Raw genomic sequence first — 19,514 nt, 5'->3', positions numbered from 1 at the left:
ACTAATGTAAATTTATGTCAAGGTATGAGAATCATGGCATTCGTTGCATTACGACCGCTTTGTGAAACGGGGCCTGGGATTTGCAATGGCGAAGAGTGATAACAGAGGACACACAGTCAGCTTGATGAAGACGAGCCCTGGGTGCCGTTGTACAAAGCGATCTTAGCGCTAGGGCGATCGTAAGTCCCATACCTTAACATAGACTTACAACAGTCAGTAGCGCAAAATGCAGTTTTGTAACACGGCACGCCGGAGCTACTGAATGGGTAAGCCTTCAAATTACAACAAAATAACACTCCAAACATCATATACATACTCCGACAAGTAACACTGTATTGAAAGACTGGTAGTTCTGTTTGAAATCTTGGTTGAAAGACACACCTCAAAGTTAGACCATCTGCAGAGGTAAAATAAAAATCAAATAATCCAGGTCGCGTTGTATGTATTCATTAACAAAGAAGGGAAATTCATTGTGTTGAGTCTACATGACTAGCGTTACGACTGCAGGGCGTGTGTACACCTGGCCAGGTGATGGGTTTACCTGACAGGTAGGCACGCGAGATGCAAACAGAACATCACATTACAGAGCAGACTGCAGATATCAATCATGTAAGTAGATGTAGAGGCAGTTTAATTATTTGGTATAAATTTATAGAGTGAACATAAACAGTTTATTTTAGTTTAGTATCAAAACAGGTTTCTTTTACCATTATAATAGTTTAGTTTAGTTTAGTTTTAACGAGCCTTTTTGGTCAAACCCCGTTTATCCGGACGGTGGCTGTCCGGGTGAAATCGACTAGATTATCGAGTCACATACGTCCTCATCCATTATCAAACGGGACTTCTGAAATAACGGTGTTTCACTATACGCTATCTTCGAAAGATATACAACCTGTGAAGATCCTTGTTAGAATACGCCTTCAGCAACTCATGCTTGCAATAAAAGTCGACTATGCTTGTCGTAAGAGCGACTAACGGGATTGGGTGGTCAGGCTGGCTGACTTGGTTGATGCATGTCATCGTATCTCAATTTAGTAGATCGATGCTCATGATGTCAATCACTGGATTGTCTGGTCCAATTTACAGACCGCCGTCATATAGCTGGAATATTGCTGAGTGCAGCATCAAAAAATAATCAGCATATTAACATCAAAAGATAATACGAATTAGATATTGTTTAATACGAGGTGAATGTTTCGCTCCCATGAGGCATATAATACCGTGTTATTGCTTATATACACCCAAGTCAGTACCTACACCAGGGTGAGTTTGTATCAGTTCAAACCATTGGAAATGTTTTTATATGTGTTTTATGGATAATTAAACCGAACTGTCCTAATATTTCATCTTATTCCACGTGTTAATAATTGGTGTTATTTATAGTCGTCATTACTTTACTTTACGGGACCCTTGAAGATCCGGGGTAGAATAGGTCTTCAGAAACCAATGCTTGCCATAAAAGGCGACTATGCTTGTCGTAAGATTTATCGAGTGGTCAGGTTCGCTGACTTGGTTGATACATGTCATTGTATCCCAATTGCGTAGATCGATGCTCATGATGTCAGTCACTGGATTGTCTGGTCCAGACTCGATTATTTACAGATCGCCGTCATATAGCTGGAATATTGCTGAGTGCGGCGTTAAACAACAAACAAACAAACATTACTTTTCGATAATGCAACATGCGAACTGGTTATCGTATATTTTTGCAGAATTTCTGCAAACTGGTATTCTCTCAACGGGTTCTTCACGGGGTTTTAAACACCACGTTGCCGTGATTGGTGAACGTAGTGTATGCAGGGCCGTGGAATATTGACGATGATATTCTGTTGGTATTGAATAAACCGCTTATACACCATATACTGTTGGAAACAAACATTGGATGAGAATCACCGGTAGATACTCCGTGGATGGTTTATCACAATACAATACACTTTTAATGTAGAAAATCGCCTCCGTTGTCTAGTTGTAGAGCGGAGAGCCGAAGGTTGGGGTTCGAACCCCGGCCGCGTCATACAAAAAGACGTTAAAAGATGGTACTTGTTGTTATCCTGCCTGACGCTCGTGCATGGAAGCCGTTATATAAGTGCAATAATCTTGAACGCGACGCCAAGCCCAATTTCACCTTACCTTAGACTTCACTCGTTCAGGGTCGTTGAGAGAGGTGAGGTGAGGTGAAATGGGGTTTAACGTCGCGTCCAAGATTATTGCACTTATATAGCGACGTGCATGTACGTGTTGGTGTTTGTGTGGCTGCTTGTACTAGTCCGGACTGATGCCGATTTAAAGTGCTAGCTCACTGAGATACCATGCCGCAGTTTAACATGAATACCCCACTCAGACACAGTATACTGACTCCGAGCCGACCAGTCCTTGTTTTAGCCCCTTAATGCCGAGCGCCAGACAGGGTAACAACAAGTACCATCTTTTAATGTCTTTTGGTATGACGCGGTCGGGGATCGAACCCCGGACCTTCCGCTCTCCGGGCGGACGCTCTACCACTAGACCACGGAGGCGGTCGGGTCGTTCAGAGAACGTAACAAACCTTGATATGTTTGCAGTGTTACGTCGACTGTTTTCAGCCTCGTAACGTTTTGATAACGTTTGTACTTTTGGTGTCAAATCCAATTTTCAAGTGTTTATTAGCTTCCACGGCGATGCGATGATCAAATAAGCTGTTTTACTCAGAGGTGGTTACTGTGATTTGAAACTCCTATTGACCAATCAGAATTTATTGGGCAAAGTCATGGTTGAAGTCATCATTTACATTTAAGAAGGTACTTGTTGAAGATGTCAATGACTGGACAATGTATTTCAAGCTTGACGCACGCTGACCTGGCGAGACTGAAATTCAACATGATAAACTAAGAGCATACTCGTACATCGTGAATGCAGATAGGAGGGTTTACAAAGGGGTGTTCAATGTGCTTCTATAAGTACAGGGCCTGACTGGCTGCTCTAAACCCATCTTCCCAAAGCAAGGGCGTTAAATGACTATAAAAAGACTTTTGTAGTCAGTTAACGCCCTTGCCTCGGGAAGATGTTCTAAACCAGACGCATAATTGAATAATGTTCTACTCAAAAGAACCTGAAGAACACCCAATTTTGTTATTGTGGGTGTACATTAACTTCATTCTTTTGCTGGATAAGTCTTTGCTACAGTCACAAAATGCGTGCCAAGACTACGGAAAATTGATCTGCAATGACAGCACATCATCTGCGCAGTTTGACACGACCTGTATGACCGAGCCACCTGGCCAGGTGTTGCACCCTCTCTGGTCCAGATCTATTGACTGTGGTGATGGAGATAGCGAATATCGACAAGCGCTGACAATCTTGGGCTGAAGTGGATGGATGGAAACAAAAAACAACAACACGGGACTGATCATTTATTCTTCTGAAAGAAGTGGTGTCAGGGGCGTGTGTAGGGGGGTCATAACATCCAGCTTTTTCAAGATGTCCAGCTTCTCCTGCGAAAAGCATATTTTTTGCCAGTAATGTCTGGACTAAATTTTTCACACTCCACACTGCATTAAGTGGATGGTGCCTCACTCAGCATAAATCCATGGTATTTTAATGATACAGTGAATGATTCGTATTTTCTACCGATTTTAGTAATATTCTAGCAACAAGACGGCGGGCAGCAACGATACGGACGCGCGAAATAAAGTGCAACAAAAATACAGCCCCTGTGTCAAGAGGTGTCTATGTATATAGAAAGGGAAATTTCTCCGTACCCTTATTCGTTAACCCGGAAGTCATCAGGACAATACGATGCAATATTTTAAATCTGGCGATATGGATTTCCACTGCTGCGCGTTTGGTTCCAAATTCAATGTAACACTGTCAAGTCTACAGGATGCATTGCCCTATAAACATAGAAAGTTGATCTCTTAATTGAAACTTTTATTAACAAACGATTTATCAACGTAATGGTCTGTAAACCCTTAACTGAGACACGCACTTCTCTGGGGATTCTTGGTTAGAATTGGTCCCTATTAATCTAATACTACCATGATGGGCAAACGAAACTCTACCAAGGAAGACGTTGCGTTCACGAAATGAAGAGATAGGACATTTCAACGATGGCATATGTATTTTATACAGCAATCAACTAGCAGCAACATTACAAGATGTCGGGTCGCAGGCAGTGCAAATAAGGAATCTAGAGGCACAACGTTGGAAAGGTGATCCATGGGCATCCCATGACGCCCTCGCTCTACGTCGATCAGGGGAAGTCAGACTCCTGACGACGTGGACTTGAATACTTAGTCAATCCTCCCATAGTGTCTGCATTAACTACTGTTTGCTACCAGGATGCAAGTTTGCAGGTGCTCGATTGGTGGTCACACGTCAGGTGATCGAGATTGAAAAGGCAAGAGTGAGTGAGTATTGTTTAACGCCCCTTTATTCCAGCAATATCACGGCGGGGGATACCAGAAATGGGTTTCAGACATTGTACCCATGTAGCTAATCGAAGCCGGGTCTTCGGCGTGACGAGCGTACGCTTTAACCACTAGGCTACCCAACCGACCACTCAGCCAAGGCAAGACTTCGACATTGTTGACCCGAGAAAAATCTCGCATAATAGGGGCTTAAAGGGGCGAAAACATACTAATTCACTCACTCACTCACTTTCTCGTTTCCTGACTGAGTTAATCGTGCCATTATTGTTGTGATTTAAGTAAATATGCAATGGTATGGTTGCTATTCCTGGTTAAAGAGTGTGAAACCCATGTCTGATGTCATTGCGGCGAAAAACCATACTCACTCACTCACTCACAATAGTCCAGCGTGAAACTCAAACACACACAACCTTCCCTCACAAAATCAGACACACGTGCGGGCCAGTGGGTGTGAATGGTATACATGGCCGCCATTTGTTTAACGCCGTGAGTAACTCTGTACGTGTCCTGAATGAGCCCGTGCGGTGCCAGTGACACGAGATTTACATACAACACCTGCAGCCTGCATGTGAGGCACATAACATTATTAGTCAGTGAGTGTAGGAATCATTCTCAGTCCTATTGTTTCAGAATCATCCGTGATGCTGTTTTTCGCAATCCTAGCTACGGTAGTTGCTACAGGTAAGTCTCGTGGCCATTTTCTACGTCATGACACGTATATATTGGGAGTAGATATTTGTTTGATGTCACGATAGATCACGCTAGATCATTAGTATAGTTATATATGAGATAGCTTCGCGATGATTCGCAAAAAGCAATGAAGAACGGTGTGGTTTATTGCACGATAAAACATTGTTCTATCATGACGTTATTTCTGGAGATTCGAACATGCGCTCCCAACTTGATGACGTCGTAAATGGGACGACGTTATCTTTGAGAGGGAAGTGTCATTTGAGTTGTTCCCCAATGATGTAGCTGGACAGCGCAGATGAACGCAATGGCCGAACGACGGCACCCAAAAGTGGGAGATATCTAACAATCGGTATTGGGAGAAAAGGTGCAGATAATCGACCTCCACCGCTGTACATCCTTTGAAAGGCTGTTCAAAATGCTGCTATCTCACAGCGGTAGCCCATTCGCGGAGATCTTTGTACACTGTGATAGCTGGCCACAACCATGCTTGGAGTTGAACTCGCAACTAACTGACCGTTATGTTTACAAACAAGTGACGCCGAATACTCTTAACCTTTCTAAACAATTTTCTGTGTTTGTCAATTTGAATTTCTATTTCATTTCTATTATCATGTAATTGATAGTAAGAATGTAAGGGGGAAGTTTTCCGTTAGTCTTAAATTTCGAACCTATCTGATTATACAAACAGATAGGTAAATTCATCCGGGAAATCTGGTCAGTCGTAAACCTTTTCAAAATTCACTTAATAGCATTCCCAGAGACATAAACAAAAATATAAACGTGACTACATTTGGGGTTAGAGGGCAAATTTCAAGATTCTTATAACGGCCGCGCCCACACTGACGGCAGCCATGTTACCGAGAGTGTAACAAAGGTGTCACGTATTGGGAAGGAGCTTGGTCTAAATACATACAAAGGGACATAACTCCGTACCCGTGAATAGTTAACTCCAACGACTTGAGTAGGAACGGCGTCCTCCGGATTAAGGCTGTAAAGCGTTTTCATTTATCGCTAATATCCTTACCAATTATTAATCAGTTCTGAACCGAAGCATTAAGGAAATAGCTTCACACGATGCTTCAATTGATATGCAGCGTTATGATGCAGGTGGCGCTGTGTTTGACTGTGGACGTGATCCGACCCTGTGTCAAGCCAGCTCTGTTTGTAACATGGCCATAGGGCAATGTATCTGTGACAACGCCACAACCCACACAGGCAGAGACTGCAGCATCGTCATGGGTAAGTCACGACGACAACCACGTCATTATCACTTCAAAGTTGTACTGGGGGCGGTCGGGTAGCCTAGTGGTTAAAGCGTTCGCTCGTCACGCCGAAGACCCGGATTCGATTCTCGACATGGGTACAATGTGTGAAGCACATTTCTGGTGTCCCCCGCTGTGATATTGTTGGAATATTGCTAAAAGCGGCGTAAAACCATACTCACTCACTCAAAGTTGTACTAGGGTTTTGTACTATACTCAAAGGCAATTTTTTTATGAACAAAATTAATCGGTTAGTTTCTGCCATGGATGGAATTATTTTAAATGGAAGAGGAGAGTGTCCTTAAGGTATTGCAACGAGCAACAAACAGTCCATAAGAAGAGCGCGGAAGCTTATGTTACTCGAGCGGGGTTCAGAGGTGAGTGTGTTGCCCTTGTGCATTGATGGAAGCTTCAATGAGGGCACTAAACGTTAAGGGGGCGGTGGGGTAGCCTTGTAGGTATAGCGTTCGCTCGTCACACTGAAGACCCGATTTCGATTGCCCACATGGTTACAATGTGTGAAGCCCATTTTAGTTGTCCCTCGCCGTGATTTTGCTAAAAGAGGCGCAAAAACCGTACTCACTCACTCACCAAACGTTGAACACTCTAGAGTAATGGCATTCCATATCTGAGGAAGGATAAGCCGGAGTTGTTGGAGGATAAGTTACAGACATGTTCGATTAGTAACAGATCGGGTGCCGTTTCACGAAAGCCTCTTAGCCCTACGACCTCCACCTAAACTGTGCAGAGTTGCGTCCCTTGGGCACGCCAGAAACCTATGATTGTGGGTTCGAATCCCGGTTCGCCCCAGTTATGTTTCTAGGTTTGTCAGCACCATACCCGTGCTCGTGGGTTTCACCGAAGTGGTAAATGTCTGAGACCTGCATCACTTCGGGCTTTCCTCCCACATTAAGCTGACACGCCGTGATATGACTGTAATACTGTTAAAAGCGGCGTTAAACCCAACTCACTCACTCACTCTTTTGTAAGTGTAAAATAGCCAAGTCAAAACTTTTGCCTTTGAGTAAATGAATTGATGTAGTACACTTTTGTGTCTTATCACTGGTAAAGTAATGAAAAGGTGACACATACGTGCATTCGCTGGAAGTTAGATATGTCTTTACACATTTTAATACTTACTTTTTTGGAACGAAAACAACTTTATTTTGCATAATGGACGCCGACACCATATTGACCACCGTGAAGATCCTGGTTAGAATGTTTTGCGACAACCCATGCTTGTCGTAATAGGCATCTAACGGGATCGGTTGTCAGGCTCGCTGATGTGGTTGATGCATGTCATGGCATCTCAATCAGGATGTGACCCGTGAAGATCCGGGTTAGAATTGGTCTTCAGCAACCAATGCTTGTCGTAATAGGCTACTAACGGGATCTGTGGTCAGTCTCTCTGATATGGTTGATGCGTGTCATGATATCTCAATCATGATGTCATTCACTGGATTGTCTCTTCCAGACTCGACAATTAAGAGATCGCCTTCATACAGCTAGAATATTGCTGAGTCAGGCGTTAAACAAGAAACAAATAAACAAACTATATAACGTATATTATATGGATGTAAACGTTCAAATGACTGCAAAGTACGTTAAATGCAATTTACCACCTCTAGCGAACCTAGACCAGACTCCTTGTACCAACACGAGCTGCCAGAACGCCGGCACGTGTACCGGAGACGGAACCAACTCCAACTGTCACTGCACCGAAGACTTCACCGGCGATCAGTGTGAAATTCCACGTTGTAAGTGTCAGCGCTGATAAGGGAGGTAACTCTCCTATGATCACACCGATCCCTGACAGAGTTAAACGTTGTACATAGTCATAACGGGCGACTTAGCTACCTCGCCGCTGTCAAGAGTGCTCCACTTGTATGTGGACGCGTCAGGCTGGTGTTGGGGCAAAGTGACGAAGGTCGTAGATACTCACCACTTTTGTGAAACCCACGAACGCGGCTTGGTGCTGACACACCTAGGATAATAATCTTGTATATTTGGGATTCGAACTTACGTCATACCTATCCTGACACGGAAAAGGGGCGCAACTTAAGTCAGCAATTTGCGGCGCCTTGGGCCACTAGGCCATACACGCCCTTGCTAGTTATAATGATCAATAACAGTACCCTGATGCAGCGTCATCCACAATAATCCAGGGTATAACATCTTAATTATATCCCACTCGTTGCAATAGCTTCGCTTTTTATCCCGATTCTAACAGCACGACACCCGTGAAGATCCGGGTTAGAATAGGTCTTCAGCAACCCATGCTTGCCGTTAAAGGCGACTATGCTTGTTGTAAGAGGCGACTAACGGGATCGGGCGGTCAGACTCGCTGACTTGGTTGATGCATGTCATCGTATCCCAATTGCGTGGATCGGTGCTCATGATGTTAATCACTGGATTGTCTGGTCCAGACTCGTTATTTACAGACCGCCGTCATATAGCCGGAATTGTGCTGAGTGCGGCGTTAAACAACAAACAAACAAGTCTTAAAGCACGGCGCTCAAATTAGCAGGCTAACCAAATTACTCTCACGAGCGAGAGAAATTATGTGATCAGTTGGGAAATAGGCGCGATGAAAGTCTCTTCCAAAACTATGGCGGCGAATGGGTCCAGAGTATGTATCATAATAGATTGGAGATGTGATACACTTACCCAAGAAACACGAAGATGCAGCAACGCTGGTAAATCATATCCCCCATACTTTTACGATAAACATACTATAATTAACTATATATTGGGGGATATTTTAAATAAAATTGTCTGCTCAGTCTTCACTTCAAAAACATGTCCCACCAAATATTCGTAATACCAAACTTCGTCTTTTTAGTGTATATGAGATTTTGTCTTAATGCCGCTTTAATGAATAAAGATAAAACCTTGATATAAAACCAAACATGAAAGTGACGTTATTAATGATTTCATAAAACCTGTACTGCCGACAATATACTTACTCTTCAGTATACATGTTATTATGTTTTGGTTATCCCCTTGTCTAGACTTGTTAGACTGCAGCGGTGGCACCAATATGACCCTCTCCATCGTCCCCGAGGGCAACTTCGTCAACGGTGCTATATTCATCGAGGGACGTCAAGGTGACGTTAACTGTGAATTCACCCAGGCCTCACCAGATGACCCCTACACCATCACCCTGGATCACACCGAAAGTAGTTGTTCTGATGCCGACTACAATCAGCTGGTAGGCCGCGACACTGGATGTATGAGTGAGTGAGTGAGTTGTGTTTCACGCCGCTTTGAACAGTATTTCAGTTATACCACGGCGGAGCAGATTGATGTTGGGGAAAGCCCGACGTGACAAGAGGCTCATTTTAAGGCGTTTTCCACATATGTGAAACCCACGTGCACGGGAATGGTACTGACAAACCTGGAAACATAATCCGGGTTTATCTAGGATTCTAGGATTCAATCATCGTGTCCTGGCATGCCTAAGGGACGCAACTCTGTTTAGCGAGTTGTGGCGCTTAGACGACAAGGCCACCTGTATTCCCCACTGGATTTTTAATAAAGTTATTGCGATTACATTTATTATGTATTAGATAATAGCGACAAAAACCCTTTCAATATTCATATCAAATATTGTGCAATTCCGACTATATCATGAGCATGTGTTTATGAATCACTATCAAATAGTAATGATAAAGGTAAGCATATCCTGCCCCGCCGATGGCACTCGTCACAAACACATGCAAAGGCAAAACACGGGAGCATATTGTACATGTCAAAACAGGGAACTGCATCGGGCATCATTTTTGTCACTGATGCGTCAAATTTGGAAATGTCCTCTACATGTCTACCATAAAACTTTTTGAAAGCTTTAGTGAGTCCTTGAATGCTGCAACCTTCATCAAACAACTGAGGAAGAGTCGTATGACTTTCTTGGTTGAAAGAGCAAACTCGATTGTATCTCAAAAGTTGTGAAATGTAAATACCAAAGGCTGGAGCTGCTGGAATATTGCTCGACATAAGGGAAATTAATTGGTTGAAATCTTATAGTACAGTAAAGTACGTTTATAACGAACACGCTTATAACGAACTGACGGATATAACGAACTGATTTTTTGTCCCCACTATTTGCTTTAGTTATGCTGTTTATATGCTTATAACGAAATACTGTTATAACAAACTAAAGTTAGAGGTCCCTTTGAGTTCGTTATAACCGTAGTTTACTGTATGTCTATACACGGGGAGAGAAACACGGGGTACTGGGGACCCAACCTGCCCCGAAGAGTCAAGTATGGGTAAAGGGAACCTATTGAGCCACACTGGGAGACAAGCGTATGGTACTGTGACGTATCTTCACCACAGGGAGACAAGCGCAGGTTATGTGGGGCCCATTCTGCCATGGACTGACTGAGTGAGTATGGTTTTACGCCGCTTTTAGCAATATTCCAGCAATATCACGGCGGGGGACACCAGAAATGGGCTTCACACATTGTACACATGTCGGGAACCGAACCCGGGTCTTCGGCGTGACGAGCGAAAGCTTGAACCACTAGGCTACCCAACCGGCCCCATTCTGTCACTGAATCTCAAGGATAAGTGACTATTCTCGAAACTGTGTCTGTTATTGCAGCAAGACACCTACACGCGGAAGGTGGTGATCCTGTACAACAGTGACCAGGTGACACGCCGTGACGAGCTGGTGACGGCAGTCTGCGGTGACAACATCCTCACCAAACAGACATCGACAGTCACCATCGGCATGCTGAATCAGTAAGTCTGTCGCACCTCACGTAAAGCAAGCATTGGGGCATGTACGGTATAGAATTGGTGCCTGTCAAGACTCGAGTTGGTGAAGACCTGTGCTTTGTATTGTAAATTTGCAACATCTTTACAGAGGGACATATGAAGAACTGGCATTGTATATCCCCCAATCTTTTAATAATTTAGATCACGTCCATATTTTTGTGGACCCTGAAGACGGGGGTGAAAAAGACCATGCGCTTTCTTTAATGGCAGATGTCAAAATTAATTGTTTTGTTTTGTACCAGACAAGAAACAATATATTGTTCTTGAAGACTTCTTGTCGCTGTTGTCGATTAATATCTAGCCTTAATGTTCTACAAGTGCCATCTTCCCGAGGCAAGGGCGTTAATTGACTATAAAAGATGACGAGAAGAAAGGACAAAAATGTTGCATTTATTTCAAATTTAGTAGGCAAAAAATTGCAGGCTTGATTTAGGGATTATTTTAAGTGACGACTACAAATTTGAGTTCAACTCGGCCACCTATATTAATGTGCAGTAAAATCGGTATTAAAAAAAATATAACATAATGTCTGTAGATAATATATATATATATATATATATATATATATATATATATATATATATATATATATCGTCTCTGCTTATTTCGAAGAGTACATTTGTGGGTCAGTGATGTAAGGGAGGCAACTCAGTTTGGGGCATGGCTACTCTTTACTCATATCAACATCTGCTGGTAGTGTGTTCTCAGACTCGCTCTGATTATTATCCATAAAACCAAACTCGCTCACATCTTTTAGAGATGGAGTCGGATCAAACACAGACGTAATCATGGACAAAGTTTCATTTAATTCATGTTGTTGTTTGTTGTTCATTTCAGGGGCCTCCGCGACAAAGGCTTGGGTAATGTTCCCCTCGACAGCGACATCAATTTCGACATGACACTCGACGGCAACGTCATCAACGGCGACCTTAGTTTGGGAGATGACGTCACTGTTGAAGTAGCCCTGGCAGAAGCAGGCAGTCAAAGTATGATGAAATCACTGATGATAATCCATTGACCACGGCTTTGACTCGTGAAATTGGTTAAGACATATAATACTCATCCTCCCGAGGCAAGGGAGTTAATTGACTGTAAAAGTCCAGTTTCCACCCTTACCGAACCAGGTTGGAATTTCTGGGCGTCAGGACGATCTGATCGATAATCAAGATCTATATTGCAACAAAACGGGTCTTAGTTCGCAAAGTCCACCAAATCTTGACCTTGATTAAAATCTTGAAAATATTTTTAAAATAACTGTTGACGCCGAGTTGGCGGTAGACATGCTTTGCAAATCCTGCAATCGACCGAAATCTGCCCGGCATTTTTATCAACCGGATGTCGATTTGTTACGCGATTTTGATTAGACTATGCATAGACTCGTTAGTCCAGCCAAACAATGACTCAATAATTCCAGCCTTGTTCGGACGAGGGTGGAAACTGGACTATTATACAGTCCGTTTGACTCCAAATGAGAATGATGAATTGCATAATAACTCGAAATCCAGAAAAGTGTATGAAACATCAATACGGTACTTGACCATGAATACCCTGTACCCAACAAAATCTGAATTTTGTTTATTTTAAGACCCATGACGGATGAAGTTCTTTAAGAAACTATCATGTAATTTTGTATAGAAATGTGTACATGACACGTAGGGGGGACAAACCGTGGAACACAAGAATTCGCACCGTCAGTATTTCACGGAAGTGTAAACATTACCTCCTTCCACCAACTTAGAATACATACGGCCGTTAGGCGGTTTAGTGGCGTGTGTCTGTTCTTAATAAGCTGATGACATGAGGCCGTGTGTAACTCACGGAAGGCAAATGATCCGTATTCCGTGCATTGACTTGTGCGAACCCTACAGGAGATGACAGCAGGATGTGGCACGTGTTTCACAAGAAATATTACCGATATAAATTGAGCTCTCATTGGTCGATACACTTTGTGGTTTCCCTCTCACTGGAACCAGGTCATAGCTTGATTCGTTGGTTAAAAATAGCAACTTCGCCACAAAGCTGCCGTATGTATTCACGCGTGATTAGGGAACGTATTGGCGATGGAGTATTCGGCGTGAGATTTATTGACAGAAAATTGAGTAAATATTTTGCTTGATAGAATAATTAAGTTTTAAGCAGCTGCACACAAAGGAGGTTACTTAATATCCTATCCTCCAAGACAAATGGTTTAACAAAATCGAACAAAATTGTTTTTGTTAGTACGATAAAAACCCACTGTCCTATCCTGTTTATGACTATGTCTGTTTATGACAGCATACATATTACGGCAGATAACCAGGATTTCGAAATGATGATTCCCCAATAACCTGAACAGGGGAGCATGGACACTATTGCCAATAATTCATCATAGCTTTGTTTTCAAACTGTTGACAGAATATCAAGCTTTCCGTTTAGAGGAATGTTCAGCGACGAACAACCTGCTCGACAACAACGTCGACTACAGGTCCGCCAACTTCATTGAAAACAGGTACAGGGGCCCGCGGTTAATGCAGCACTTTAGTTTTACACTATCGTACGTGTTAAACAGACCATTTTCAAGTAGCATGGTAGCTACAACATGCAACAAGAAATGATTATTCGATGGTTTTTACTACGGGTATCATAAATGTGTTTTTGACCTCGAGTTTGCCGTGTCCCCCGCCGTGATATTCCTGGAATATTGTTAAAAGCGGCGTAAATCCGAACTCATTGCACTCACTCACGTTTGCCATGTTTCGGTGATTGTTTTCAGCTTAGTAACGATTTGATATCGTTTGTAATGTTTCGGTCCAATCCAATTTTCAAGTGTATACTTTTTAATTCTTTATTTCAATATCGTGAGAGTGAGTGAGAGTACGGTTTTACGCCGCTTTTAGCAATATTCCAGCAATATCACGGCGGGGGGACACCAGAAATGGGCTTCACACATCTTACCCATGTCGGGAATCGAACCCGGGTCTTCGGCGTGACGAGCAAACGCTTTAACCACTAGGCTACCCGATCGTCAATATCGTGATATGTTGTGTGGATGATCGTTAGAAACAAATTGTTTTTTCGGGTACCGTTTAAAGCCATTGAAAAGACTTTCTCTGAAAGGAGAAGCCCAGCCATTTGTTATTTTAACGTAATATTTTTTAGCACATACACCATATCCAGCGAGGCATGTGGGGTTTTTTTAAAACCTGATACCAAATAATTTGATGATTTTTTTATGGAACGATTTTGTTTTAATTAAATGAACAAGTGTACTGATTAATATGTAGTGGATCCGTGACCTCATTTTTTATGTCCTAGTTGTCATGTCCCCGCCCTCGCGTCGGTGACGCTGCAACCGATGACGACCAACTCCACCACCGGCAGCGTCACCTTCATGTTTGACGCCTTCAAGTTCAGCAAGGGAGACAATCTGCTCATTCGATGCCGAATAAAGATGTGCGAGGCAGCAGCCAACTGTGTTCCGGTAAATATAAATGCAACTCGCAAGACCAGGCTAGATGCATGTCATCGTATCCTAGTTGAATAGATCGATGCTCATGATATCAATCACTGGATTGTCTTGTCCGACTCGATTATTCACAGGCATGTTGCTGGAATATTGCTGAGTGCGGCGTTAAACAACAAACAAACGTATTGCTCGGTTGATGGAGAGGGCAGACAAAGTAAATAAATATGTTGCTCGATATTTTCTTTGTCTATAAATCACTTTCTTTGGTCATTAGATTTATTTTGACATATTTGGTCGATATGATTTCAAGCCATAAAAAACGGTAATCTGTACTTTTCTAAGAAAGTGTTATCCCAAATATAACATTTGTTAGGTATAATGTAGGTTTCTCAACAAGACAAAACACTCCTCTGATATGCTTGGAACGGGAGGCCCCCGACAAGAGAACCTCGGCCTTACTTGCCCACGCCTCTCCCCTCTTGTTTTAAAACCCCAAGCATATCCTGGCTCATGAAATTTACACTTAGAATGTATGGCTAAAAGAAGGGGTCTAATTATACAGAGACGATGTTGCTATTGCAACGTCTAGACTTCAAAAGGACTTACGGTCGTGGAGTCCCTCATTAAAGTCCATGCATTCAAAGTAAAAAGCCACAGTACACCAAACTAAGACCTCATCCGAAGTTTAGTGGATAGAGTTTCTGCCTGAAGAGCGGAAGGTCAGGGGTTCGATCCCCGTCCGCGTCATACCCAAAGACGTTAAAAGTTAGTACTTGTTACCCTGCCTGGCACTCGGCTTTAAGGGGATAAAACAAAGGTTCGGTGTCAGTACACTGTGTCGGAGTGGGGTATTTATGATAAACTACGGCATGGTAATGTGCAAAAACGGCATTAAAGCGGACTAGTACAATCAGCGGCCCCGACCCCCCTACACACACGCACACACACACACGTGTGCTAGCTCGTTGCTATGTAAGTGCAATAAACACGAGAACGCGGAGTATTTAAACAATACCAACAGGTTTTCGAAAACCACTGGCGAACCAATCAAAACTCAAGCTTCTACTAAACTGACATGATGGGATGTAGCTTCGGTTGTGGTTTCTCTAGAATTCGTATTTTCCCAAGCAGCTGGGTTGTGACCTGACTGGCGCAGGGACTGGACTTGGTCGGCGGAGGAGGAGGAACGTTGATCAGGAGAAGGTTCTCGGCCGAGTGCTGACCATCAGAGACCCTCTGCCCGCAAACGGTGGTGCGTATACCTATCCCGTAGTTATACGTGCATCGTGCTATGTGTGTCACGTGATGCGTATGATTGCCGTATGTAGCCACGGTGAAAGTAATGTATGTATGGACCGCCTCCGTGGTCTAGTGGTAGAGCGTCCGCCCGGCGAGCGGAAGGTCCGGGTTCGATCCCCGGCCGCGTCATACCAAAAGACCTTAAAAAATGGTACTTGTTCTTACCCTGTCTGGCGCTCGGCATTAAGGGGCTAAAACAAGGACTGGTCGGCTCGGAGTCAGTATACTGTGTCTGAGTGGGGTATTCATGTTAAACTGCAGCATGGTATCTCAGTGAGCTAGCACTATATATCGGCATCAGTCTGGACTAGTACAAGCAGCCACACAAACACACACACGTACATGCACGTCGCTATATAAGTGCAATAATCTTGGACGCGACGTTAAACCACATTTCACCTCACCTCACCTAATGTATGTATGCTTCAATGCACCATCTGTATTCATGGGCGGTTGGGTAGCCTTGTGGTTAAATCGTTCGCTCGTCCCGTCGAAGGCCCAGGTTCGATTCCCCACATGGGTACAATGTGTGAAACCCGTTTTTGGTGTCCCGTCTTGATATTGCTGAAATATTGCTAAAAGCGGCATAAAACTACACTCACTCTGTATTCGTGAAACGAATGAGGTGGCCAAATTGTCTATTCGCAATTTAATGTGTAGAGTTACGCCCCTTAGGTGTGTCAGAAACCTATGATCATGGGTTATGAATCCCGGTTCGTCCTTATTAGTTTTTTTGCAATTAGTTCGTCAGCACATACAGGTGCTTTTGGGTTTTACCAATGTGTTAAACGTCGATTGGCTTCATCACTTCCGGTTATCTTCCCATAACAAGCTGACACGCCGTGATAGTGTTCAAAGCGGCGTTAAACCAAACTCACTCACTCACTCGGAATATGCTGTGCAGTCATGCACGATACGTGCCAGTGCATTCTGTAGTGGTGATGTATCAGTGATGAATGCTCTTAGTGTTGTGCGTATAAATGGTGTAAGCAGTCTTTGTCATGGTCCAGTCATGATAGTGAGTGAGTTGGGTTTAACGCCGCTTTTAACAGTATTCCAGTCATATCACGGCGTGTCAGCTTAATGTGGGAGGAAAGCCAGAAGTGATGCTGGCCTCAGACGTTTACCACTTTGGTGAAACCCACGAGCACGGGTATGGTGCTGACAAACCTAGAAATATCATTGGGGCGAACCGGGATTCGAACCCACAATCATAGGTTTCTGGCGTGCCCAAGGGACGCAACTCTGCACAGCGAATCGCGGCGCCTTAGACGACTAGGCCACCCGTGCCCCCTCCAGTCATGATAGCATGATACGGGTCAGTACGGCGAATACGAGGGCTCGGCAAAAAATTCTAAGCCTGACTAGCTTTCAACTATGGCCCATAACAAAGTGTACTAGTCAATGAAGTACACTGTTGGGGTAGTTCGGTGCAAGTGTATTTGGTCTGTTGAGGTCGTTTGTAGATTAGTGACAGCCAGTTGAACGTGATAGGGGTCCAAATGGGCACAGAAATGGAAAAGAACGAGTACTGAGGAGTGATCAAGTTTTTTACTTTAGAGAAAAATACTCCCCAAGAAATTCATGACCGCACAAGTTTATGGGAGTAAGTGCCTAAAATATTCCACTATTAAACGTTGGGCAGCTATGTTTAAGGCTGGGAGAACAAGCCTTGGTGACGTTCCTCAACTTCCATCAGTGAATAAACTTTTACTGTCAGATAGACGTATTACCATTGCTTAACTTGAGGAAGACACAGATCTAAGCCATGGAACCACTGAAACTATTATTGATCAACATTTACAGATGAATAAAATATCTGCTCGTTTGGGTGCCAAAGTTTCTAAATTCTGATCTCAAGGAAAGAGAATATTTAGAGCTAATTGAAATAAAAAAGTATTTTGTCAAATTCAAAAAGTAGATTAGTAACGGATGATGAAACATGGGTCTACCACTATGATCCCGAGTGAAAACGTCAATCCATGGATTGGAATCATTCTACTTCAACGGAACCAAAGAAATTCAAGATCAGTAAAGAAAGTTATTGTCACTGTATTCTAGGATGCAAAGGGTGTGATCCTTGTTGATTACTTTGAAAGTCAAAAGACGATTACCGGTGCCTACTATGCTGATTTACTTCATCGTAAATTCTAACAAAGAAAGGCGGTGGGAAATACTGACTGCTGGAGTTGTAATACTTCATGACAATGCCTCTTCTCACACCCCTCGATTTGCAAAGGCTGCTGTGCGACAACGTGGGTTCGAAGAGCTTCCTCACCCTCCATATTCGCCAGACCTGGCACCAAGTTATTTCCATTTGTTTCCTAAACTGAAAGGACACTTTCCTGGAAAGCGCTTTAACGACAACGATGACCTCAAAGCAGCCATGAATGTTTTTTTAGGTTGTCTTCAGAAGGCTTCTTCCTGACTGGAATTGAAAAGCTTCACCTGTAAATAATCGAGTGGTTGGTGTAATGGGCAATACCACATATAGTTCAATGACCACACGATCCATATAGTCACTATTTACGACAAGCAGGTGTTGCTAATAACGGCCCATGGTATGTAGCATCACAGGGGCGTTGCATGGTACTGTGAATACTTACCATGTTATAATATCTTAGTAGAAGTATTAGTTAGCTCGGTAGTCATGGTATGTGTCAACTGTTATCAGGCGCGTTCCCTTACGATATGTAATCATGCTTACTACTTTTATGTAAATTTGATTCCAGAAAGGACATGGACAACGGTATCGGACACATGCAACGTATCCACGGAGATTATTGGCGTCATCATTGGCATGTCCATACTCATCTTCTTCCTGCTGGCCATCTGCACGGCGCTCGCCATCCGGGCACTGTTCGGCAACAAGCAGCACGTGCAAAAGGATCCCTTTAGCCAATCACCTAAGACACAGCTGTCACATTTGTCCTTCCAGGGCAGATGTTAAAAATCCATATACTTTCTGAAGTAAAAATAATTTTCATTTTTAACATCAATGGTCAATTCGTGTCTCAGTCTGTGACTGTAATGGGGAACGGTTAGATATTGAGTTAAACGCTTTCATGTTTCATGTCGTCGGAGTGCATACTAAATATCATGCCAAACACGACACTGTTTCCCTTAAAGCGGTTTCGGTATTTCAACACATTGGAATTGTCTGTCGATACTCCCATCTTATCGTAACATGCATTCGGCTTGTCTCGGAATGACAGTTGGTAAGGTATGCATCGGGATGTGTCGAAGTAAACTGACGGTCAGATGGGTGAGTGAGTATGGATTTACACCGCGTTTAGCAATATTCCAGCAATACCACGCCGGGAGACACCAGAAATGGGCTTCACACATTGTACCCATGTCGGCAATTAAAACCCGGGTCTTAGGCGTGACGTCCGAACGCTACTGACGAGAAAAAGAAAGAATATACCATGTATAGTGGCTAAAAATGAAACAAACAAGAAACGGTTTTTTAATGATGATGTATTTGATAAGGATGTCATAGGCGGTATTACATGCATCATATCAATGAATATCCTACATACGTGCATATGACGTCTCAAGGAACATATGGGTCGGAATTTCAAATCCAATTTTCAAGTGTATACATTCTTTTGCCCGGCAGTATAT

The 19,514-nt window shown here is 43.2% G+C and overlaps 1 protein-coding gene across 2 annotated transcripts; it reads left to right on the top strand.

Moving 5' to 3' along the window:
- The first annotated feature begins 568 nt into the window (after nucleotides 1-568).
- LOC124152473 (EGF-like domain-containing protein 2) lies at nucleotides 569-18,876 on the top strand. Of its 2 annotated transcripts, XM_048382323.1 has the most exons (11): nucleotides 569-609; nucleotides 5,037-5,087; nucleotides 6,207-6,338; nucleotides 7,990-8,118; nucleotides 9,373-9,572; nucleotides 10,968-11,107; nucleotides 11,981-12,129; nucleotides 13,538-13,631; nucleotides 14,438-14,603; nucleotides 15,720-15,840; nucleotides 18,620-18,876. In XM_048382323.1, the coding sequence occupies exons 2-11, from the start codon at nucleotides 5,048-5,050 to the stop codon at nucleotides 18,835-18,837; spliced, it is 1,389 nt and encodes a 462-aa protein (XP_048238280.1). In that variant the 5' UTR covers nucleotides 569-609; nucleotides 5,037-5,047; the 3' UTR covers nucleotides 18,838-18,876. The 2 variants fall into 2 exon arrangements, with proteins under 2 accessions (XP_048238280.1, XP_048238279.1); XM_048382322.1 differs by lacking the exon at nucleotides 569-609 and having other exon boundaries at nucleotides 5,006-5,087.
- Nucleotides 18,877-19,514: the final 638 nt, after the last annotated feature.

Source organism: Haliotis rufescens, unplaced genomic scaffold, assembly GCF_023055435.1.
Source record: "Haliotis rufescens isolate VD_foot unplaced genomic scaffold, xgHalRufe1.0.p SCAF_4, whole genome shotgun sequence".
Taxonomy (NCBI): Eukaryota; Metazoa; Mollusca; class Gastropoda; order Lepetellida; family Haliotidae; genus Haliotis; species Haliotis rufescens.
This window is presented reverse-complemented; position numbering and strand designations above follow the sequence as displayed.